Below are 26,408 nucleotides of genomic sequence, written 5' to 3'. Positions count from 1 at the left end.
ATATTAGATAATATATATAAGTATAAGCATGAATTGAATACATAAAATGAATACAATTAAAGGGAACATTAAAACAGGGATGGTAGGCATGCTGGTGCTCTTATGCACGCCCCTTACAGGCCTCGTAGGAATGGGGTGAGGTCAACAGTAGACAGTCTTAGGTTAAGGTTTTGGGGTTTTGGGATGAGACCACAGAGTCTGGTAATGCATTCCAGGCATTAACAACTCTGTTACTGAAAATATGAAGTCATATTTTCTGCAATCAAGTTTGGAGCGGTTCACTTTAAGTTTGTATCTATTGTGTGCTCGTGTATTGTTGTGGTTGAAGCTGAAGTTGTCATTGACAGGTATTAGGAATTGACTTGTTTTAGGAAAAAGAAAATATTTCTTTTTTCTTGATAAGAATATATACTTATAGGATTGCAAACCTTCTTCAACTGCTTTTGTTTATCATACTTCAGTTTTGAAATATTGATGAGTTAGTTATAAATATTTATTAATCAGATTTATATGGCCGCCTCTCTCATGTTTGTCAAATTAGTGCCCGATGCCTTCCAAGGAACATGTAAATGATCTTGAATCTGCTCATTTTCACTGCTTATATTTTTAAAAAGTAAATATTTTTCACCAGCAGGAAATGAGGAATAATATGGAAAAGAGTTGTGTTAGTCTACAGTAGCAAAAAGTCAGAAAACTGACAGAACATTTTCCGATTAACACATTTTATTTAAAGACTTTTGTGAGCTGCAGATTATTTTATCAGATATATAGAGAATGGCTATACTGATATGATGAAGTAAGCTGCAACTCATGAAGGCTAAGGTCTTTTAATAAAATGTGTTAGCTGAAAAAAGTACTAGAATCCAGATTTTTTTGTGACCATCATAGGTTCATGTAATATTCATGAATATATTTGGTAATATCAATGATCCATGACTATCATTCACAAATTTGAGAGAAAGAGGAAGAGATAACTGAAACAGCTTGTTCTCTGTTATACCCTGAAAATAATATGATAAATAAATGTACAAACCTATACATGTTCCATTTTCTGCTTTGGTCATTCCACTTGGACAAAGATCAATGCATTTATAGCCACCTCGTGTATTCTTGCATAACTGGTCAGGTCTGCATATATTTTGTCTGCATTCATTCACATCTTTTGTGGGGTTTTTTTAAAAAAGCAAAATGAAATTAAATAATTAAACTTCATTGTTGCCTCATCTGTTCAAAGGGCAATCTTTCTGTGATTTTCCTGCCACCCCACCATCTCCTCCAAAGCAGGAGAGAGATAGCATCTATTCTGCAAGCAGTGGACAACCCTATTGGGGGAAAGGGAATGGAGAATCACATCAGCTGACATTCTAAATAGCTGAATGGAGTAGAATAACTGGAAACTTCAAGGCTGCTACCAGGACATCTCTCAGGGCTTTTGTGTCTAAAAAGACCCATTCATCACTGAATCACATCTACTGTTTTCTAGGTAAACTGATCTTGAAGAGAAAAGGAAATAGGTAGATGTACCTCATGAATTTTCCCAAATACTTATTTTATTTACGCCATGCAGACTGCAAGTCCAGGAATAATGGTTAATTACATCAACACAGTGAAAAACTACACTTCAAAAAGCATGGAAATAAATTGTCGGAATGCTCAGAATCCACTGTGTACAAGTATATTCAGTGACTGTTAAATTTTGGTTATGGTGGGTAAAGTATTCACCCACAAGTGAAAAGCCACTCCAGTCCCACTTTGGATTATATCAAATTTGTACCCATGCATTTTCTGCCTTTCAGCTGATAGCCTGGATCACATCCACAGTGGAAGCTTCCAATGGTGTTGAAGCAGTGCTGATGACAAGGGTGAGACTCTTGGCATTCATTTACATCTGTTGAATAATCATAAAGACATTTTGACCTATTTCTTTGCATCCAACTTTGTAATGCTAGAAAACTACCTGGCACTTTTGCTGCCAAGCACAAGCAAAACCCAGAAGGAAGAAAAGATGACTGCTACTCTGCTTCTAGGTTTATTACATCTTAAAAAGTGTTTGTAGTGCTTTGTGGTTGTCCAGGTTGGCCATTTTTTACTCCTCTGTCTATACTGCAGGAAAGCTCCTTATCCAAGGAGTTAGTGCCCCCATGTCTCTGGATACACACAAGCATCAAAGTATGTGCTTCTCCAGTGCCTGTATTACAGTCAGATATGTATAATTCCCAGTTTGTCATTATTGCACAAATATCCAGACTTCAAAATTCTTCAACTCCCTGAAGCTTTTAGATACTGACCTCCTATAGAACAGGGGTCTCCAACCTTGGTAACTTTAATCCCGGTGGACTTCAACTGCCAGAATTCCCCAGTCGGAAGTTGGTAAACAGGTCATTTCTGACCTCTGGAGGGCCTCTGGGGAGTGGGGAAGGCCGTTTTCACCCTCCCCAGACTCCTAGAAAGGCTCTGGAGGCTGGGGACAGCAAAAAATTGGCCTTCCGGACCCACCGGAAGTTGACAAATGGGCCGTTTCTGGCCTCTGGAAGGCCTCTGGGGGGAGGCCATTTTAGCCATCCCCAGACTCCTAGAAAGGCTCTGGAGGCTGGGGAGAGAGAAAAACAGGCCTTCCCCACCACCACCTGAGGTCCTCTGGAGGCAGGAAACAGCCTGTTTCCCTACTTCTGATGAGCCCAGAAGGCCCAAAAATCAGCTGGCTGGTGTGCACATGCATGCCGGAGCTGAGCTCGCATGCCCACCAACATGGCTACATGTGCCATCTGTGGCACACGTGCCATAGGTTCACCATCATGGCTCTAGTTCATCACACTAGAGTGTTTTGTAATTTGATAGATATAACCTGTCACATACTAACTTTATACTCTTCTACATTCCTTTAATGCTCCTACCCCTCCTTCTATTTTCTTTTAGACTTCTGTTGTATATACTTTGTTTTATATTTTTTAGCTTTTTAAAAATGATCACTGTTTTACATTTTGATATACTTTTTATCTTTTAACTGACCATATCCTACCCATCTTATGAGGGTCTAGGACACCAAGCATGGCTAAGTTAAAATGTTATTAGTAAAAATGAATATAAAGAATAAGAAAATTATTAAAGACAACTTTGAATACAATACAACTTTGGAAACACGATCAAAGTCATCAATAGTTGGGCCATACCTGTTATATACACTGTTTCCCTGAAAATAAGACTTCCCCGGATAATAAGCCAAATCGGGCTTTTGAGTGCGTGTGTTAAAATAAGCCCTCTCCACAATTAAGCCCTCCCCAAAAATAAGCCCCCACCAAAAACATTTAAATGCATGCGCAGCTGGTCTCCTCCATTTTCTCTGGTTAGGGTTAGGGAGACAGAGCTGGAAATCAAGTACGACAGCAAGAGGATCCCCGTCTTGCTCCGTGCACCCCAAATTAATAAGACCTCCACGAAAATAAGGCCAAGCACTTATTTCAGGGTTCAAAAAATATAAGACAGGGTCTTATTTTTGTGGAAACACAGTAATACATTATACGTTAGAAGAAGGGAGGAAAAAAATTGATACATGATCTTTGGTAACCAAAGCAAACCAATTTGAGGGTGGCAAAGCTGGTTTTCTTCTCAGGTTAATTGTCAGGTAGGAAGAATCAGAGCCATACGTTAAGTTGCAGTTAATAAGATTTATTGCTTAAAGCTATAGACAAGATCTAGTCAACTGATGATCAGTCTTAAATTGGTGCTAGATTACAATCAATAGAATTCAAGGGGGACTGGACTTAGATCTCTAGTGGGAACTTAACGACTTGAGATTGATTCCTCTCTTGACTCCAACCCTAGGCTCTGCCCCTTCTCCTAATTAACAGGATTAGCATACTCAGGCAATAAACTGGGAATGGAACTAATACAATTCAGACAGTCTAGTTAAGCCTTAGAAAACATGAGATGTTTAATCTGTCTTCTGGCCCAGGACAAAATCCTCTCTAAATGGAGACTAGAGGGCAGACTCACAACAGTCTAAAGTGGCCAACAGGAGCTGAGTAGATCCTGATCCCTGACCTCATCAGCAACCACATTATTGTTGGAATATGCTAGGTGATGTCCATAGCCAAAATTTTAGTGGAAAAAGAGAAAAATTTCTATTTTTCTAAAGACAACTTTAAACTGAGTCAGCTGTGGGTTGGGGATGAGATAATGTTATGAGTGGTATAAAAATCAATTAGTTGTGTTTCTGCCTCAGGGACATAATCACGAGCCCAAAACTTTGCCTAAGTAGTAGCTAAGTAGTAGTATTAATGGACAGCAGCCCCAACACCAAATGCTTTGAAATTGAAGGCTGGAAATGTCCCATGAGAATGGTGCAATGTAATGTAATGATTGTTGAAATTTCAGCTCGAAAAACTTTAAAACTTGTGATTAAAAACTTGTGATCGAAATCAGAAAGTTATTAGCATATATTATCCCTAGCTCATCTGAATGGAAGACTATTAATAATATTGGATACTTAAAAATTATAAGAAAAAAAATCTGAAAACCACATTGTGAGAAAGCAAAATATCAGTACATGTTTTTCCAATCTGTTTCTTATTATTCTAGGGAACACCTTATCCCCATGGAAGTATTATTTAATGAGCATTAGACCCTTTAATAAAAATGGTTGATGCATATTGTCATTTCCATACCTTGGCAACTCAATCCATCTGGTGTTCTTCTAAAACCAATCCCACATTGAACCACACAGCGATATGAGCCAATAATATTCTCACAGTCTTGGCCAACCAAGCATGAATGCCTCCCTAAGGCACACTCATCAATATCTGCATTAAATAGCAATACAAAAGTATAATATAGTTCAAATGGGAACAGAGGCTCTATTGAAGCATAGACATATCTCAATATATCATCATGGGAGAAGCAGCATCCATTTTCTTGGGAAAAGATAGTATACAGAAGAAGCCTAAAAGAGCACAATCAAAAAAACATATTGAAACTTATCAGCTATTGCTACTTTCTGGTCTTAAAGAGAAGCCATTTTATTCTTTTCAATCTATGGTTCCTTTATTATCCATTGTTGTTTCTGGGTCCCCGATTCCCTAATTAAGAGCAACTGCCTACCACAAATAATTGCTCATGAGGTAGAACTGGACTGGAGAAGATATAGTGGTCCCTCACTCTGGAGAAGCTATTCCTTGGTCTCACCTAGATTTCAGGGACACTAATTGCCCTCCAAGAGATTTTAGAAAGTGATGCTTACCCTGACATGCTCTTCCATCTGCTGATATACTAAGACCCTTGGCACAGGAGCAGTAATAGGTGCCTACAACATTGTGACATATATGGGAACATGGTTTCTGAGTTGTACACTCATCTTCATCTAATGGGGGGGGGAAACAGAATAATTAACAGATAGCTAAGTACCTAAGAATACAATCTGTAGTCCAACAGCTGCATGGTGTATGCTAGAAATTTAATCTTTCACATCCCCAGATTCTATTCCACCCCCAATAAGAAATTCCCACAATGCTAGCACCCTTACAATAATAGTAAGGAAAAGAAAGCAGGAACCATCACACTGAAATTCTACCCAGGTTGAAGATGCTGTTTGAACTCACTCATTACCAAGCACATCAGAAAAGGAAAACAAACTTAAATTCAGCTTTATTTAAAAGAACATGTTATATGCTAAAGCTAGGAGCTCCACATTGTAAAAGCAAGTTCCAGCATTTCAGATATACCTGCCAGTTTATTCCCTCGGGCAATTTTGGATTTTTCCACCACTGAAAATAACCCCCCTTTTGAAAAAAAAAATAAACACCTGGAAGGACATTTATACCAACAGTACTTTACTATCTTTTTGTTTTGATAACCGAAAGAGGAATAAACAGTCCATGAAAGAAGGAGGAGAATATATGGTGTGCTGCAATGTTTGCAATGGTCAGGTTTGTAGATTCTCTTACCTGAACAGTAGGGACCAGAAGAATCCAAATTAAACCCATTAGGGCACTGGTTTCTGTGATCTCCTGTGGAAGAAGGGAATGGCTAATCAGATTGATATAAATTATCTTTCAGAAGACAGCCAATTCAAAGATGGAAGACCCTTTTTTTATTGCTCCTGAGGTAAGAAATAGAACTGATGGATGAAATGGCATGGAAACAGATTTTTAACTACTGTAATCATAATGATAAAACAGTTCTCCACAATGGAGCAGATTGCAGTGAAAAATGACAGGTTCTTCTTTATTAGAGGCATTTCATTAGAGGCTAAACTGCTGTCTATCAAGGTTACCACAGCTGCATCTTACGTTGCAAATTCTCTGTTGAGAAGACAGTTGGGCTAGTGGAATTTCATTTTTTTTTCTATTATGGCAGCCCTTAATAGACTTTCTGGCATCTTAGTTCAAAAAGTTTTTATTCAGAACTAAAATATTTACCCAAATAGTACATGATGTGTCTCTATGAATCACATTTTAAAAATGAAGTCCAAAATAACATTTGTATTCAAGGTGACAGTAAGAAAAGAACATCACCCCCAAATAACTGCAGCTACCAGGGCAAATGTCATGTTTACAGGAGACATTCTGTCTTCATTAGTATTGAAAAAAGGTAACTATCATTCTTTTGGGAAGATGCAAAAGGTTAGCATGAATTAAGAAAATTTATGCTGGCCGATGACCAGTTCATGTTTGGTACTCCATTGCTCAAATGTACCCAAAATTGCCAGGATGGATTAGGTCATAACTTCTCAAAGGATGGTTGCATCTTGAAAAAACTTTATTTACAAAATAAGCAAAAGGTGGATTGCCTCATTTTACTGACAGCTTTTCACAGGTGATCTGTCCTAAATTATAAAGAAGGAAAAGGACAAAACATATTTTTAAAATAATAATAATAACAATGATTATTATTATTATTTAATTTATATTTAATTTATATTATTTTATAAGATACATCAATAAATTGCAGCTTCCTGCAATAACACCAGCAGAACTGCAAAAAACTGCGCTACTTGGAACATTGTACATCTTAAGAAGGTACTTGGTTGATACTTAGGATGCTGGCAGCAACCCGTATCAACCATTAGCACCAGTCAATGGTATTTGTGATGCCTTTTTGAATGTTCAGTTGACTGAGTTTCATGTTTAATGAATAAAGATAATGATGATGATGATGATGATGATGTCCCGGTGTTTGGAAGCCGTAAGGGTCTGGATGGGGAGAAACAGGCTCAAGCTTAATCCCTCCAAGACGGAGTGGCTGTGGATGCCGGCATCCCGATTCAGCCAGCTGCAGCCGCAGCTGACTGTTGGAGGCGAGTCACTGGCCCCAAAGGATAGGGTGCGCAACTTAGGTGTCCTCCTGGATGATCGGCTGTCACTTGAAGACCATTTGACAGCCATCTCCAGGAGGGCCTTCCACCAGGTTCGCCTGGTTCGGCAGTTGCGCCTCTTCCTTGATCGGGATGCCTTGTGCACGGTCACTCATTCGCTCGTTACCTCTCGCTTGGATTATTGTAATGCTCTCTACATGGGGCTCCCCTTGAGGTGCACTCGGAGGCTTCAGTTAGTCCAGAATGCAGCTGCGCGGGTGATAGAGGGAGCTACGCGTAGCTCCCACGTAACACCGCTCCTGCGCAGACTGCACTGGCTACCTGTGGCCTTTCGAGTGCACTTTAAGGTGTTGGTTATGACCTTTAAAGCGCTCCATGGCTTAGGGCCTGGGTACTTACGAGACCGCCTGCTGTTACCACATGCCTCCCACCGTCCCGTACGCTCTCACAGAGAGGGACTTCTCAGGGTGCCGTCTGCCAAACAATGTCGGCTGGCGGCCCCCAGGGGAAGGGCCTTCTCTGTGGGGGCTCCCACACTTTGGAACGAACTTCCCCCGAGCTTACGCCAAATACCTGACCTTCGGACATTTCGTCGCGAACTGAAGACACACCTTTTTATTCGCGCGGGACTGGCTTGAATTGAATTTTAATCTTAAATTTTGTAAATTTGATTAATTTTAAATGGGGTTTTTAGTTCACGGCATATTTTAATTTTTTCAGGCTAATTTAAAATAAGTTTTTTAAATGCATTTTAACTTGTACATTGTATGTTTTATCTTGCCTGTACACCGCCCTGAGTCCTTCGGGAGAAGGGCGGTATAAAAATCAAATAAATAATAATAATAATGATGATGATGATGATGATGATAATGATGATGATGATGTGTGCATCTATCTTCCTCAAAATTCATACCTTTTGTAATGGAAGCAGCAATTTTGAAAGTCAGAGCTTCTTCATGTGGGTTGTATTCTGTTTTAATAGAAGAGGCTTGAAGCGTTTCAACCAGGAAAGGCATTTTCCCACGATTTTGATCGTAAGTAATGGTATGGTTCCAGGTGTACGGTAAACTGACGCCATCTATGCTAAAGAGCCGAGTGGAGTAAGCATAAAGCTGACCAGGGCCTGTTTGAATGTAATCTTCTGTATAATCCTAAAATGAACACCACAGCTTTAAGCTGAAGAAACTGCCTTGTTCAGCATGCAAAAATTCACAATCATTTACAATTAAAGAAGAATTGCTATCTAAAATTTCAACTGATACTTATTGACATACATGGTTTAATAAATTGGTGAAATTGATACTGATCTTAATTACTTGACATCAGGAATGACATCAGTGTTTTATTCTCAGTGCAGGAATTAATGGCAAAAGGCAAAGTTCTGTGTTTACCTCTGACTTTTGGAATAAATTAGAAATGCATTTTAAGGCACCAGGCTAAAAATTGGGGGGCTGTGGGTTTTACCCCTTTCTTAGGCACAAACCCAGCTGGGTGACCTTGGGCCAGTCACACTCTCACCTTCTGAGGCAAGGGTAAAACCACTTCTGGAAAAAAAAAATAACTTGCCAAGAAAACTGCAGGACTAATCCAGATAGCCATCAAATTTGTCTACACATTTGAAAATATCCAGATTTCTTGCTACTAATTGTCCTGCAATGGAACAGCACTACCTTGAGGGAAATCAATAAGCAGAAGATGACCTACAATAAGGAACATCAATATTTTCTTTAAACAGAAGAAAGAACACTATCTGTGCTTTTACATCCAAACCCCAAAACAATTGTCAATTCACAGTAGCCAGTGCCCCAGCAACATAATATGACACCAGTGATTTATTTATTCCCAGTGGCTGGCTCTTGTTGGGACAATAACCAGTTCTTTGTGCTAGACTATTAAACCACATTCCCCAGAAGCAAGAAAAGTTCTTGGTCACACGAGGAGTCAGATATCTCAGCATCTCCCTCTGTTGGAAATTAAGACGTATAGGTAATTTTTAAAAATTAAGAACAGAACTTGGAAGAAACCTAAGGAAAGAGAATGGCAATAAAATAGGGCTTTTATCGTCCACCAAACAACTTCTGATTAATGTAGGATCTCTTCAAGGCTAGAAGGAGCCGAGTAATTGAAGTATATGAACATTTGATTTAGAAAGTTTCTATGGCTGTAGAAATAGGGACACTGCCTGTTGAGAAATATTGTACTAGATGTACTAGAAACCCACATGCTCGGAGAATGAACCTTCACCCTCACTAGATTTTATTTCTGAATTTTGAGACTTTAGCACTACACTCTATCTCATGTTCTTATTTCTCTGTGCAAATTATTTTGTTGTCTGATCAGTCTTTGGACAGTGCATTCTAATACATTTTAGATAGTTATTTTCATGGGAATCTTTCACCATACTGGACCTTTGACAAGTTTCATAAGCCCTAAAGAAGCCAAAAATTCAGTCTTAAATAGCGAACAGAATAATGCTAATGCATAGTGGACCTCAAAATAGTGTACAGCCTTCAAGGAACAAATGGTCCAACTCCAAGATTACACAAGTTTGCTGGAGCCATGGGACAGAAAAAGAAAAATAACTGTTTAAAAATAAATAAGAATTGCATGTAACACAGTTAGTTTCAATCCTTACTATGGTTTGGCAAAGTTTAGAGGAAAAAAAATGAATAATATGGCCCAAAACTTAAATTAATAACATTGTTTCAGCAATTATTTACTTGTTTCAGCAATATCTCTTCAGTGTGTGTGAGAGAGTGACATATGGTTGAATATGGTTGAATACTGTATATAGCAAAGAATGTCTTAATAATTTATACCTATGATTGCAGCAATGTTTTGACTTACTTTTACATTAACATCAGCTGTTGACTGTAACTGTAGTATGTGGCCACTGATGACAACATCCAAGAGCAAAGAACCATCTGAATCCAAACCACGGGCAACATGACTCATTCGTACTAGCTCCCCTATGGATTTCAACAATAGTTCTGATGAGTGAATGATGTGAGCATGGGGTATATTTTCATAAGACACTTTAAGTGTGAAATGAATTGATATGGACCATTTAGTCTAGAACTAAATGGCTGTAAAAAAAAGCATTTCTTGAAATATGTATTTGCTAGGGATTACAGAAAGGCTTCTACCCCAAAATACCAAAATCATATTTCTTAAAAGATAAAAAAAATTAGAGGCAGCTACCTAATGTCTTTCTGCCTCAATTGCCAATTTGCACAAATCTAACAATTTCCACTTTATTGTAATTGTTTCATACTTTTCATGCTAGTTTGTGGATTCTTTTTTTAAAACCATTAATTAAAAGTTGCACACATTTTATTGTACATTTTAAAACATGTTTTTCTTAGTGTACAGATTTTGTATACATTTGTTGTTTGGAAAGTATAAAGCAACATTTGGCTATCAAGGTGTTACTACCATTGGGTTCATTCTATAAGTTTATGTCTTCATAGAATCATATACAAATTAATTGTGAACACTTCTAAAAGAAAATGTTTCGGATCTGTATCCTATTTTTACTAACCAGTAGCAAATTCTACTTGTGTTTCCCGTTTGAAAACTGCACTGGTGAGTGAAAAGCCATTCACAGCTTCTCCAATTTCCTTGGCTGTTATCCAATAAATAGGACTCAGAATAGAAACCAGCACTCTCATTACAGGACCTTTAGGAGGAATAACATCACAATAACAACATAGCAACTTTTGATATTTGCAATTTTTGGAAAATATTTTTCTTAATCACTTCCTAGAAGCAACTGCCTCTCACACTTAGCTGACAAAATTTGAAGATCACAAATATTTTTTTTTGTTCCTGACTGCCATATATAATTTATGAAAAGGATAGAATAAATCAACATTACAAAGACTGTATTGATAGAAGCAAAAGGATCTCAATATGTTTGCCTGCTTTCTGGTTTTCCCATACTGCTATCGAGTGTCCTGGTGGCCTTCTACATAGACAGAATGCCATTTGAAACCCACATAGGCCCTCAAGAGTCTGAAATACTTTTGTGCTATGCCATTTTCCTAAATGCTTCTATGCTCCTGGAAAAAATAAGATGTGCTCTGTACTTATGAAATCTTGATAATATCTAGTGTTGTAGCTATGATAAACATAGACCTTTCATGTTGATTTATAATATTACAACTAAAACAAATGGTGTAAATCTGTTACGTCTAAATAAAATATTTAATGCATAAAAGAAACAGCTGTACCAAGATTCCAAGGGATATTTGTAATTTTGGCTTCTATGCTTGTAATATCCCCATCTGGACCATCTATTACGGTAGCGTTCAGGAAAGCGATTCCAAATTCAACATCATTAATATGTCCAGTGACACTTCCTCTTGCATGTGAGGGTCCACCTGCGGGGGAAAGGAAAGAAAGAAAGCCAAAGGAAGCAGTTTTCTCCAAAATACACAGCTAAATTCTAGACTTCATTTTCTGATGATGGTTTTTAAAAAAACCAACCAGACAAATTCACAGAGAATTGCTATCATTAGTCAAGAAAATAATGCCAAGAAGCATACACTTCTCAGTGGCTTGATGTTATTGCAGTGTTTCTCAAACTTGGTGACTTTAAGATCTGTGGACTTCAACTCCCAGAATTCCCCAGCCAGCCTGAGGTTGAGAAACACTGTATTAGTGCATTTATGGATTTCCCATAAATATCACAAATGCTGGATTAAATAACCATTTTTTTTTACTGTTTGGTAATATGCCTGTCTGGAAAATCTCTTACACTGAAATAGAATATTTTTAAAAAACCAAATCATATATAGGTTTGGGTGTCAAGTGCTAGTGTGAGCCCACAGTGCTTTCTCTGTTAAAGAATCATAAAATTAAATTGCACTTCTATCAGACTTAATCATTCTACCTGATTGGTTGCCCCAAGAGGGATATCATTTTACAGGGTGCAAAGACCTGTAGGTGAAAAATGATTCTTGTTTAACACTGCTTGCTAGTTCCAACATAACAAAATGTGGCAGGAAGGAAAGTAGAGTAAGCTCCTAAAGGAATTCAGACAGGGTTTATGCCATTATTTGAGTAGGAAATTAGCCAAACCATCAGAGTATATTAATCATTCTGACAAGTGAAACCACTTTGTGTTCTTCTGCTGCATTTTGAGGAAAAAAACATTCCAAGTATTGGCCACAAAAGAGACATCTCTGTTTTTTCAAATTTCATCAGATTTTTGTAAATTTGGGTTTACAAATTTACAAGTTTCAGGGGGATCAACAAGCAACTTCACTTGGATTACACAGCGTTTTAAATAACTTTTTAACACTTAAGAAACTTTCTTAATGGCTCTAATAAAAAATAAATAATAAGTAACCTTTAGATTAATTTGCAAAATTTTGCCAGGAATTTTGAATAGTTTCCAAATTCTTCTTTGAGTTTAGCTGAACATATTAACCTCAAAAATTGGCCTTTTAGTGAAGCGAAGGATAGCAGATCTGCAGTGAGAGAATTAATTCACTATATCTCCACTATAATTATGAAAATAGAATATGCTACTCCAAGTGCTTATAATACCAGAAAATATCAAAGATCTGCTGCAAAATCAGAAGTCAAGTGCTCTACTGTCCTTCTGTTCAGAAGCATAATAAATATCCTGAGCAAATCTACCCACTGAGTCAGCAACATAATACAGGAAGTCTTCATTTAGTGACCACAATCAGGACTAGCAATTTGGTTGAAAATCAAAATGCAAAGGTCATAAATGCATGTATTGATAACAAAATTACTTTTAAATGGTCACTAAATGATACAGTAGCTAAATAAGGACTACTTGCATTTGCTAGTAATTTCCAAGTAACCATTCTTAGCCCAATTAAAAGATAATTGCCTTTGGCAGCTAGAAAGCACCAGCTTTTTGGACGTCCAATTACCTTGCTTTCCTTGCCTCTTCAGCATGCTTTAGTGCAAGCTGGAAGCTGAAGCAAAAAGAGGAAAGAATTGGAGCCAGTAAAGATGTCAAGAAAGATAGAAACTATTAGTGTGTGTAAGTTATTTGAAGAGAGAAAAAAGAGCAACCCAGGAGGAGCTATATTACACACAGGAGGAATAATCTAAAGAAAAAGGAAGGGGTGTGTGTGAGATGTGTCAATCGTATTTGCTGGAAATGTGTGTGAGAGGGAGGGGGTTTACTGATCCTCATTATCCACAGATTCCATGGTTGTGAATTCACCTCCTTGCTAAAATTTATTTTGTAATCACAAATCGCAATACTTTTGCAATCATTCGTAGAAACGCACAGGGTGGCAAAAGAATTTAGTCACCCAGCACACATGTTCCCAGCTGAGGTCGAACAAAGTGATGCTCTGTCTTCCTGTTTCAGCTCTAGTACTATAAACAAGGATCCTTTTCACCATCTATTTAATTCACAATTTTCTGGATTTTTTTGTGCTGAAATATATATATATTAAATAAGGTTTCTTTAAAAAGAAACACGCATAAAACAAGCTTATGTAATTATAAGTTGATGAAAAGGTTGCGACCAGAGGCTCGCAGGAATCTAATTTTGCATTCTCCCCAGGAGTAATCACATATTATTTGCTAATTTGGTGTTTGTGGCAATTTTGTAGAACATAAGTGAGAGGGGAGACTAAATTGTGCATTGAAATAAATAAGTTTGTGTTTGGGCATCAGCTTTTATATATGAAACACATCTGCAAAACTCTTTCTTGTGTTTGGCTTTGCCCACTATGACAGCCTTATATGAATCTTTATCTTTCTATTTCTCTTTCTATTTTTCAGAATTCTTAAGGTGCCAATGGTTCAACATTTTGGCAGCTTTGACAAAATATAATGCTTTTTATTCTATTTGTCATCAGGTAAAGGACCTTTTATGGTCCCTAGCTGTGGACTTTTCTTAGTTCTTCTCATTCCCTTTTTATGTTCTCATTTGAACATCAAATTCAAGATAAGTATGGTTGATGCTGTACCTCTTTATTCTTTCTTCCCTCTGCATCTAAAAGAGGAACATGCTAAGTGTCTTCCAATCTGTATTAATGTGCAAGATGATTTTTTTTCGGTAGAAAACATTACAAGAAAGATAATGGAAATAAACAATGCAATCGTACCAGCTCTGCATCATTTAGAATCTAGTTCAGCTCTGAAAAGAACTAAATAGCAAAGGATTTACATTAGAAATTTCAACATGTACCATTATACCATTATAATAGTCCTGAATGCATGCAGTGAATAGACAGGATCAGCATTCATTACAATAAAAGACAAAGATTGGACAATAGCACCTTCTGTCTTAAGTTATCATTTGCCTTAGGAGAAACTTTTACATTTCCTCTTAAAGCTGCTGCAATTCCAGTAATCATTAACCTCTCCACCTCATGTTGTTTAAATCCAAGAGTAAAGACTCATTAAAGCAGATTAGGATTCAGAATATACTTTCTTCATATTTGGAAAGTAGCAGCAATAATGAGTTGTGAGTGGCCCATAACGTCCAGCATTTGAGACATAAACTTGGGTATGCAGAAGTACCTGGACAAGCCTGAATGTTACATCTGGATACTTGAGCCCCATCTCCAGGACAAGGACGTCCATTGTTAGAGACAGGTGGATTGCTGCACAACCGTGATCGGATCTTTTCCCCTGCCCCACAAGATGCTGAGCATGTACTCCAAGGCTGCCATGGACCCCAGTTTCCATCCACTGCAAACGTAAAATAAAAATTAGAAAATTAACAATATTTCATTAATGCTTCTCAAGAGTTTGGGGTTGGGTTGTTGTTGTTTTTTGGTAATGACAAATGCAACTATTATAATGCTACGATTATATAATCACCCATCTCCTTCCACTTATAACTGTAACTTTGTTGTTTGTATCCTTACGAATTATACTGATATTGTTTCCTGATTGCTTATTTGTAGCCTATGACTATCATTAAGTGTTGTATCATTAAGTGTTAAATTTGTACCCTATGACTATCTTTAAGTGTTGTAAGTGTTGTACCTTGATGAAGGTATCTTTTATGTACACTTAGAGCATATGCACCAAGACAAATTCTTTGTCTTGGCCAATAAAAAATTCTATTCTATTCTATTCTATTCTATTCTATTCTATTCTATTCTATTCTATTCTATAACTGAATTTATTACTATTACTGCTAATCATGCATAAATGAATGAAAGAAAGGGCTATCAATAGTTAAAAGGTAGATGAATGGAGATGAATTGAAATTGAAATAGAGCAGGCTAGAGCAAGAATAGGGGCAAGAATAGGCAAGGGAAGAAAGCTGGGGGATGGGACAAAAGATTCCTCACTTACATACAGTTCAGGAACTCTACTCACAATCTTTAATATCTATTTCAGAACATACTAAAATTGCATGCACATTCACACATCTATTTTGTGTAGTAAAATAATAATAAAGAAGATAGGTGATAGATGTTTGCAAGTTAAGAAACAGGCATAGCAGGTCAGTCTCTTCAAAAGTGGGTTGATGTCATTCATCCCCAAAGGAGGCCAATCGAGTGGGTTTTATACATCCCTTAATTTTTTCCTCAATCAGGGTCTGGGATGCAAAATGCCTCCATGCAATATAAAGCAAAATAATCAATGCAAAGGGGGCTTAGCACCTTAGTCTCTGTTCCTCTTTGCACCATTATTTTGGCTGGAAACAGAGCTACACTGCCGCAATATGTACATACGGACATACGTACAAAAAAAGTAACAACCAATAGCTCATTCACAGATATCCAGATTTCAAATCCATCAAAACTTGTGAAGAATTTTTAACCCTATGAATGTGCAGGGTCTTATGAGATAGATTTTCAGTTCTGGTATGCTTCTATTATTATTATATATATTATATTATATATATATTATATTTCTATGTTAGAAATAACCTCGTTGTTTTGTAGCCATCCAGAATATTATATTTCCTATCCAACTGTCTGCCTCAACCTAACTCACCAGGACACAGCTCAGCATGACACCTCTGAGTTTGTGTATCAGCCCCTGCACAGGCTCTTCCTCCATTAAGTGGGTGAGGATTGTCACAAGTCCGATATCTTCTCATATGGCCACCGTTACATGTTCGACTGCAAGTCCCCCAGTTACTCCATGGGCTCCAGTTTCCATGTCCTTTGGGAACAGGACATTTTTCAAATCAATATTTTTTTTGTTTATACTGAAAGGCACAGGAATTAATAACAATCAAAAGAATGTATCAGTGGTATGCTTATTGTCAGCCTATTTTTAAATATAGAGAAGGGAACACTTTTGGAAATAACTATATTGAAATAACTCCTCTGCCCTCCTACCTGGAATGTAACCTTATAGCTCTCCTGGACTCCAATCCAATTTTCAATTTCCTACAAGATAAAATATTTCTCAGTATACATCAAATTGGCCCTATGCACTTACTGGGGCAGAGGTCAGTGTTGCAAAAGTCAACCTGGAAATCGTTCCCTTCACATCTGAGTCCACCGTTCTCTGGGAGTGGGTCTGAGCAATCTCTTGTTCTCCGTTGGGTACCACCTCCACAAGACATAGTGCAGGCACTCCAGCTAGACCAGGAAGTCCATTTTCCATTCACTAGTTAAATGAAAATAATACAATTAGAGAAAATGGATAAAATTGGAAGAAAGATAAGAGGAGAAAGATAGACAGTTGACAAAATTTGAAATGATTATAAAAGAATGTGAGATAAATGAAGAATATATAGCAGGGGTGTCCAAACTTGGCCCCTTGAAGAGTGGTGGACTTCAACTCCCAGAATTCCCCAGCCACCATGAGCTATAAATATGACTTCAACTCTGGGAGTTGAAGTCCACCACTCTTCAAGGGGCCAAGTTTGGACGGACATTAATACAATTGAGCGTGTCCAGAAATATTTTACAAGAAGAGTTCTCCACTCCTCTGATCACAACAAAATACCTTATGCCACCAGACTTGAAATCCTGGGTTTAAAAAATTTAGAACTCCGCCGCCTTCAGTATGACCTGAGTATAACTCATAAAATCATTTGCTACAATGTCCTTCCTGTCGAAGACTACTTCAGCTTCAACCACAACAATATACGAGCACACAATAGATTTAAATAACCGCTCCAATCTTGATTTTAGAAATATGACTTCAGTAACAGAGTTGTTAATGCCTGGAATGCACTACCTGACTCTGTGGTCTCTTCCCAAAATCCCCAGAGCTTTAACCAAAGACTATCTACTGTTGACCTCACTTCATTCCTAAGAGGTCTGTAAGGGACGTGCATAAGAGCACCAGCGTGCCTACCGTTCCTGTCCTAATGTTCCCTTTGGTTGTATCCAATTTGTATGGTTATTTCATGCTTATACTTATTGTTGTGTTTGACAAATAAATAAATAAATAAATAAAATATAGGTAAAGGAAGAATTGGAAAAATATATAGAATATTAATTGAATTAGAAGAGCAGGCAAAAGGTTTAAAATTAATTTAGGAATCAGATTTAGGAGAAATAAATGATAATGATTGGGAAAAAATTTGGAATAGAAGAATATATAAGAATATGTCAGAATTAAGAAAAATGGATATAAAGTGATATGGAGGTGATATTTAACACCGCATAAACTAAATTAAATAGATGGCAAATATACAAATATATGTTGGAGGTGCAAGAAAGAGGTTGGAATATATAAACACAGGTGGTAGGATTGTGGACGTGGTGTTTAGAGAAATTAGAGCATTTTTGAATGTAAATTTAGGTATGTCACCGAGAATTGCATTATTGTTGCTGGTGAACAACAGGATATAAATGAAACAAAAAAAAAATTGTAAACTTGAAAATGGCAGCTAGATTAGTGATAGCTAAATACTGGGGATGAAATTGGGATATTCAAAGAAATGACTGGTATAATGAAATTTGAAGCATGGCAACAAATGATAAATTAACAACAGAAATTAAATTTTAAAAAGGGATGATTAAAAAAACAATTATAATGAAATATGGGAGGATTTTATAAAATCAGTGTTGGTGGAAGGCAAAGGGAATAAACCTACTCAAGAATATATGTTGTTTTGGATGGGATAAGGGCACATTTAGAATATATTGCATATTTTTTAGCTGTTATAGAAGAAGAAATAAGGAAAATGGTCTCCGGCGGTGGGGTGCACTGTATTATTTGTATTTTTTAAAACTTTTCTTTTTTTTATTTAGATGCATATGTATATGTTTGTATTGTTTGCATTACTTGTATTTAAAATAAATTTAAAAATTAAATTAAAAAAACTAGTTTAAATGAAAAGATGTATCTTTTACATACACCAACATATAAAAATTCAGATTAGAAATAGCAAAAATAATTGCTGTGCACATTCCGTGTAACTAAATCTGATATCTAAGAAATCTACAAATTAGAGCAGTTAATTAAGGAACCAATGCAATATTGCAGACTATCTCATTGCTCACTGCCAGGAGTTCAGTTCTCAGTGGGTCAAGGCTGACTCAGCCTTCCATCCTTCTGCGGTTGGTAAAATGAGGACCCAGGTTGTGGGGGCAATATGCTGGCTCTGTAAACCTCTTTTGTAAAGCACTCTGAAGCAGTATATAAATCTAAATGCTATTGTTATTAAGTTCCAAGCAGTATTTAAGAATAGGAATATTCTCTATATGAAGGAAGGCTCACCCTCCTTTATCTTACAAAACCAAACTTTGTATTTATCATAGACTGGCTGCTACTATTTTGGCTGACTTCCTCATCTACAAGCTGAACCATTAACTGAGCGCCAAGTACTGCTATTAAAGAATATGGAGGATTTTATAAAATCAGTGTTGGTGGAAGGCAAAGGGAATAAACCTACTCAAGAATATATGTTGTTTTGGATGGGATAAGGGCACATTTAGAATATATTGCATATTTTTTAGCTGTTATAGAAGAAGAAATAAGGAAAATGGTCTCCGGCGGTGGGGTGCACTGTATTATTTGTATTTTTTAAAACTTTTCTTTTTTTTATTTAGATGCATATGTATATGTTTGTATTGTTTGCATTACTTGTATTTAAAATAAATTTAAAAATTAAATTAAAAAAACTAGTTTAAATGAAAAGATGTATCTTTTACATACACCAACATATAAAAATTCAGATTAGAAATAGCAAAAATAATTGCTGTGCACATTCCGTGTAACTAAATCTGATATCTAAGAAATCTACAAATTAGAGCAGTTAATTAAGGAACCAATGCAATATTGCAGACTATCTCATTGCTCACTGCCAGGAGTTCAGTTCTCAGTGGGTCAAGGCTGACTCAGCCTTCCATCCTTCATGGTTGGTAAAATGAGGACCCAGGTTGTGGGGGCAATATGCTGGCTCTGTAAACCTCTTTTGTAAAGCACTCTGAAGCAGTATATAAATCTAAATGCTATTGTTATTAAGTTCCAAGCAGTATTTAAGAATAGGAATATTCTCTATATGAAGGAAGGCTCACCCTCCTTTATCTTACAAAACCAAACTTTGTATTTATCATAGACTGGCTGCTACTATTTTGGCTGACTTCCTCATCTACAAGCTGAACCATTAACTGAGCGCCAAGTACTGCTATTAAAGAATATGGAGGAGAGAAATTAGAACTCTCTTTGTTCGGTGATTTGTTACCTGAGCACATCCCCAGAGGTTTATTTAAAGAGCTTACATGCTAAATTTTCCCTTTCCCTTTCCTTCCCTCTTCACCATAAATTCAATTTAGCCAAACGTCCCTTCATTTCTGTCTCACTCTATATTTAGAACCCACTACATTTAAATGAGAGCAAGTTTAGTGGTAGTGGTTAAAGCATCAGGCTAAAAACTGGAAGATCATGAATTCTAGTCCCACCTTAAGTACAAAGCCATCTGGATGACTTTGGCCTAACAGTCTCTTTCCCTCACTCCTAGGAAGGAAGCAATGGCAAACTGCTTCCAAAAAGGCCTTGCCAAGAAAACTGCGAGAATCAGACCCAATTGTACATAATGAAAAAAAAAGTAAAGGTAAAGGTAAAGGTTCCCCTCACACATGCGTACTAATCATTACTGACTCTAGAGGGCGGTGCTCATCTCCATTTCAAAGCCGAAGAGCCAGCGTTGTCCAAAGACATCTCCGTGGTCATGTGGCTGGCATGACTAAATGCCAAAGGCGCACGGAACGCTATTACCTTCCCACCAAAGATGGTTCCTATTTTTATACTTGCATTTTTTATGTGCTTTCGAACTGCTAGTTGGCAGAAGCTGGGACAAGTAACGGGAGCTCATCTCTAGGGATTTGAACTGCTGAACTGCCGACCTTTCGATCAACAAGCTCAGCTTCTTAGCCACTGAGCACTTTCTATAAATTCAGATTAAAAACAAGATCTACTTATAACTTACCTGGACAATTTCTCTCATTGCAAACCTGCATCTGTACTTCAGGCCCATCACAGGAAGAACCATCAAATAATGGAGGAGGATTATTGCACAGCCTTATTCTGTTCTGAGTACCTTTGCCACATGTTTCACTGCAAGGTCCCCATGACAACCAGGAACTCCAGGCACCATTAACTAGAAGCAAACAAGGTTAGTCCAAAAATAAACTGTAAAAATAGGGGAAAAACCCCAAACAAATTGGAATGGATCATAATGGCCTATGTGGGAAGGCCATTTGCACAATGGATATGGGTTTTTTTTTTTGTCCTTTGATTCTCTCCAGAAGCCTATCAGGGGATTCCAAGAATTTTTGGAACATATTAGAAGAAGAAAACTGCCTAAAACTAAACAAGGGCATTTTGAGCTTCCATTCCTGTTATTGCTCGTAGAATTTAAGAGGGAATCAAAGGTGTCATTAAGATGGAAAAGAGAAAAAAATTGTAAAGGCAGACGTGAGGTTTTTTTTTTTTTTTATGATCACAAACTTTTGGATCCAACCATTTCACTTTTGGTTTTCTAATAAGAAGTTTTTAATTTTATGAATGTATTAACTGTATATAGCACATTTCAGAATAGAATAGAATAGAAACTGCTCATGGCAGTTTACAATCTAATATCTGAAAAATTTAAAATAAGAACAGGAATCTGTAGTAGAGTAAAATCTTTTTAAAACCTTCTTAATTTTCCATCTTCTCATCGTTCCCATCATCCATCTCCTTCCACTTATGACTGTAACTTTGTTGCTTGTGTTCTTACGATTTATACTGTAATTGATTGTTTCCTGATTGCTTATTTGTAGCCTATGACTATCATTAAGTGTTGTAAGTGTTGTACCTTGATGAAGGTATCTTTTATGTACAATGAGAGCATATGCACCAAGACAAATTCCTTGTGTGTCCAATCACACTTGGCCAATAAAAAAAAAACAATTCTAAAATTCTTAATTCTATCTTCTTAAAACCAATTCCAGTGTTTACTCTGGAACAGACAAGTAGATACTGTATGTTTTACAAATGATTTATTGAGGAAGAAAAAGAAAATTTATGTCAAGCATATGACTAAATTGTTTCTCACCTGGGCAGGGCCTTATGTTGCACAAAATTGGCTCCACTGCATTGCCTTTACAAGCTCTTCCTCTATGTTGAGCTGGAGGGTTGCTGCAACTTCTGGTTCTGGTTTTGTTGCCTTGCCCACAGGTTTTAGAGCATTCTTCCCAAGATCCCCATTCTGACCAGCCGCCATCCACTAAATAGCATCCACAATTTATTTTCAGTTACTCATATGCACTGAAATGATTGATAACTTCATAATTAAAATAATAAAGGATTCAGTGGACTGGTGGTATAGATTAAGTAGCGACATTGGCCATTATTCAGTATTTCCTTAGTATGTCCTCTTGATCAAATCAAAGAAACTAAACATGGTTGTGGTTGCCAAATTTGTGGATTTGGAAAGAAGTTCCAAGGACACAAGTGGAATTTTTCATTTAAGTAACTTCAGCGTCAAAAGTGAATGCTAGGGGATAACATAATGTATCAATTATTCATGAGTAATAACAAAATAATTGAACGGAATCATGGTAGAAGCATCTCTTAAACATTTATGGTATCAGTTTCAGATTTATAAAATAATCAATGTGGATAAACAAAAGGTGAGCATTTACCTGGACACAACTTGCTCTGACAGCTGCGTATTTCATAACCAGGCTCCATACAGCTTCGTCCACCATTAGCAGGAAAGGGATTGTTGCATAGACGTATCCTCTTTTGGACACCCGAACCACATGTTACACTACATGGTTGCCAGTCAAGCCATTGAGAAAACCCACCGTGCACTGCAATGGAACAAATTGCATTAAGTTAGTCAATACTCCTTTTAGACCCTATACGCCCATGCTATTGACTGCAGTCTTTAAAAAAATAAAAAGTTTGACCTGCCATTAGTCTTCAACAATTCTGTTGTGAAATATGACAACTAAATATTGAATAAAGACTTGGCTGGAAGTGATTCAGAAGAATTAGCAATTGTTCTTGGCTTCTGAGAAATGAGAAAAATTCCCCTTTTCACTATCCTATCACAACCTAAAAATGGCCTATATGCTTGCCTCCAATCTCTGAAGATATTATTCTATCTACATAATTAAAGTAGTTGAACTAATGGATGGATTAAAGTATGCCTCCTAACTTCTTTTTATCGATGTTTTAAAAAGGCTGATAAGATAGGAAGGAAGTTAAAAATGAATGGTCATAAATAACACTGAGGTCTTTGTATGTCAAAAACAAAAAAGACAGAGAAAATAACGACATGAGTAATTTTTTGGTATTCATTTACTTATTATAGAATTAATTCCATAGATTCTGATTTCACAATCTGACATCTATTTCTTTATTTCTCTTTTACCACTTCGAGGGTTAACGGATCACAATATGACACAGTAATAACTGGCGGCCTAGTTCACCACTAACCTTCAAAAGGCCAGAATATCTGCAAATATGTTCTGTAGCATTGGAGCAACCAGACCAAAGACCTGCATCCAAGTCCAGGTTTTTTCTACTTCTAGGGAAAGCATTGGAACCTTAAGTATTCCCTGTCTCAATGCCATTAAAGAATGGGAAGAATCCAGTGGTGGGATTCTGCTAGTTCTACCCGGTTCAGGTGAATCCATAGCTGGGGCTACAGGAGGCTCTGCCCACCCACCCAGACATCATCACATCCTTTTTTTATGCTCTGTGCATGCACAGAAGGTCCTGCACATGTGCAGAAGTGGCACGCGCGGAGGTGGTTGCTCACATTTGCAAACCTGTAGTTAAGATAAGTCAATACCACTCCTGGAAGAATCATATTGAAGGATTCAACCCTCAATCCAACATTATTCTGTTTCTCAAGCTTCTAATAATTAAAGACACTTAGCTTGAATAAAAATTGGTGGAACTGTTCACTCTTATGCTTCACTCTTTACTCTTAAACTTTCAATAATTTATTTCTAGAGCATGCACAAAGAAGAATGGCATGTCCTTAGAAACCATATCTTGTGAATAACTGAGGGAAGCTTGTAGAACCTCCATGTCTAGCATAACACACACACACATAGTGGTGGGATTCAAGTAATTTAACAACCAGTTCTCTGCCCTAATGATTTCTTCCAACAACCAGTTTCCCAAACTGCTCAGAAAGTTAACAACCGGTTTTCCCGAAGTGGTGCGAACTGGCTGAATCCCACCACGTATATATATTTATATATATATAAATCTGCCTTCCCTTACTTCCCATGAAGCTTGAATTTAAAGAGTGATGCAGAGATGTAAAATTAATCTTTTTCCGTATGTACAAATTTAGATCTTACAGGAGATTTTCAGGTTTCAATTACTATTATTTCTAAAAGCACAGCAATAGTTCTCTCTTCTGACAGGAGTATGTCTCAATAGACAACTTTACTGAGTAAGAGATATAAATATAGCAACATATATTTATTGCCTTTTTACTTAAAAATGCAGGTTGATTAACTACAAAGCCTCAACACTAACCCTGGACAATGAACGGCACTTTGACAAGGACAGAACCCACGAGATTCCTAGCTACACATTCATATTCAGATGTATCCTCTTTACGAGCAACTGCAATACGTAGAGAGCCATTTGTCAAAATGGTCATTCGGTCTTGATTCAGAAGAGGCCAGCCTTGACGAGACCATTCAATAGTTGGATGAGGTTCTCCTTCTGCTTGGCAGTTCAGTACTGCTGTGGTTCCAGCGTCAACAATGATCTCTACGGGTTCAGTTTTAATAACAGGTGCACCTAAGAGAAACAAAATATTCCTGGGTTGGCTGGGATTCTGCAATAAATCAGTAAAAGCAGAGCTCTCTCCTTTTTTAATACTTCTCCATAGTCTATTCAATGTCATAATGCTGTACTGTTTCAATTTCTCTTATTTAAATACTTCTGTGGCTTACACATTTTCATTTATTGTCCTATTTTCATTTTTTTATGGTCGTAAGTGGCAGGCATTTTTGCGATTATATCAAATCCAACCTGAGGTAAGTGAGAGACTGTGAATAAGGGTGGGCAATCCATAGCTGGCAACTGCAACCTTTTTATGCCTCAAAAGCCTTGAGGGACTACTTTGCAAAATGTTCAGTAGGAAATTTTTGAATGTTGGAAGCTATTTTCTGTTTTTACCAATGGGAAACAAATGAAATAAAGTGTGACTAAATCAGGAAAGAAAGAGAAAACCTTAACATGAGAATGATATAAAAATAGTCCTGAAGATGAAATTAGTACTAATGAAGTGCAACCCACTGTTCAAAATATTCACCTGTGCTATAAAAGAAAATATTGGGCTGGGAAGGACATGCACTATTGCTGTCATTCATGATTCTTGACGTAACATTCAGAGATGGGTTATAGACTCCTTACTCAGCACAAAATTGAAGAGGACATTTCAAGTGCTCCATATAACTATTTGACCATCTTAAGATATATTTTAAAACTCAACAGGAAAAACCCAGTTCTTTCAGTTGTATGTGCTGTATCTTGTCTCTTTCACCAAGGGAAAAAGTTTTAGAAAAAACTGGTGGGCGTGGCTTGGTGATCAGGTGACTGGGTGGGCGTGGCCAATAACAATAAATAATAAAAATAATAAAGTACACAAAAAATAAGAGGTACCAAAAACCAACTTTCACACTTTATACACACACAACACAACTGACTCACACACAATGTAAGAGCAGCTGCACTTCACACTTCACATAGCCACAAAAAGCTCAAAAACCAACTTTCACACTTTACACACACACAATAACACACAGACACACACACACAATATGCCACATACAGCTTTCTGAGATTTTGTGTGTTTGTGTAGTTAGAGTGAAACACTACAGAAACACACCAAATCTCAGAAAGCTGCACAAATATTTTATTTTATTTTATTTTATTTTATTATTTTATTTTATTTTATTTTATTTTATTGTGGACTTCAAATCACAGAGTTCCTCAGTCAGCAAAGGCAGCCAGTTGATCACCGAGGAAATAGATTAGCTGAGCGATTGATTCTGTCTGGGCTGAAACTGAAACTGCTTTCGGGATGTGGCCATGCGTTCAGCAGTAATCAGGTAAGTGCCTTAGAATCTCTACTCTTACTTGTAGAAAACATGTTTTCTACAAGTAAGAGTACAAGTAAGGTTCTGCTGTTTTTTTACTTTTAAAGGCCTGTTTCAACTGAAGCAAAACCGGCTTTTAAAAGTAAAAAAAAAACAAAAACCTCTGCTGATGGTGCGTCTCAGCAGAGGCGGGGGGGCGGGGCCAGGGATTTTTGCTACCAGTCCTCTGAACCAGCAGCCGCCATCGTACCGGATCGCGCGATCCCATCCGATCCGGGAGCATTTCACCCCTGGAAGTGAGTTGGAGACAGTATGTGTTAAATGAAGAATTCAGTTTGTTTGGAAGCTACTAACATTTACAAGTACAGCAGATACACCTGAGTACACATTTCATAACCCTTAGGAAGTTGTAGGAATATGGGTCTGTAACTTACTATGTAATGTAAGAGTGACATGGTGTTCAACCACACCAGCATCATTTGTAGCTATACATATATATTCTGCAGCATCTTCATTCTGAAAAAACACAGGTGATTGTTCAGTCCCGGACTGACTATATTAAACAATACCTTATACATTGCTGATGTAGGATTTAAGTCAAATTACTC

At 37.1% G+C, this 26,408-nt stretch overlaps 1 protein-coding gene across 1 annotated transcript in view; it reads right to left on the bottom strand.

Annotated features, from left to right (window-relative positions):
• HMCN1 (hemicentin 1) overlaps positions 1-26,408 on the bottom strand; it is a 292,886-nt gene that overhangs the window by 12,913 nt on the left and 253,565 nt on the right. Inside the window, exons 86-102 of the mRNA XM_058177873.1 lie at positions 26,235-26,316; positions 24,227-24,496; positions 22,366-22,536; positions 21,777-21,947; positions 20,667-20,837; positions 16,718-16,888; positions 16,265-16,435; positions 14,831-15,001; positions 11,542-11,691; positions 10,851-10,988; positions 10,157-10,278; positions 8,223-8,460; positions 5,940-6,002; positions 5,237-5,356; positions 4,665-4,799; positions 1,775-1,888; positions 1,034-1,159 (exon numbers count right to left, since the gene is read on the bottom strand). Of these exons, the coding sequence (XP_058033856.1) occupies positions 1,034-1,159; positions 1,775-1,888; positions 4,665-4,799; positions 5,237-5,356; positions 5,940-6,002; positions 8,223-8,460; positions 10,157-10,278; positions 10,851-10,988; positions 11,542-11,691; positions 14,831-15,001; positions 16,265-16,435; positions 16,718-16,888; positions 20,667-20,837; positions 21,777-21,947; positions 22,366-22,536; positions 24,227-24,496; positions 26,235-26,316 (2,584 nt within the window). The remainder of the gene's footprint in view (positions 1-1,033; positions 1,160-1,774; positions 1,889-4,664; positions 4,800-5,236; positions 5,357-5,939; positions 6,003-8,222; positions 8,461-10,156; positions 10,279-10,850; positions 10,989-11,541; positions 11,692-14,830; positions 15,002-16,264; positions 16,436-16,717; positions 16,889-20,666; positions 20,838-21,776; positions 21,948-22,365; positions 22,537-24,226; positions 24,497-26,234; positions 26,317-26,408) is intronic.

Source organism: Ahaetulla prasina, chromosome 3, assembly GCF_028640845.1.
Source record: "Ahaetulla prasina isolate Xishuangbanna chromosome 3, ASM2864084v1, whole genome shotgun sequence".
In the NCBI taxonomy this organism is placed as follows: Eukaryota; Metazoa; Chordata; class Lepidosauria; order Squamata; family Colubridae; genus Ahaetulla; species Ahaetulla prasina.
This window is presented reverse-complemented; position numbering and strand designations above follow the sequence as displayed.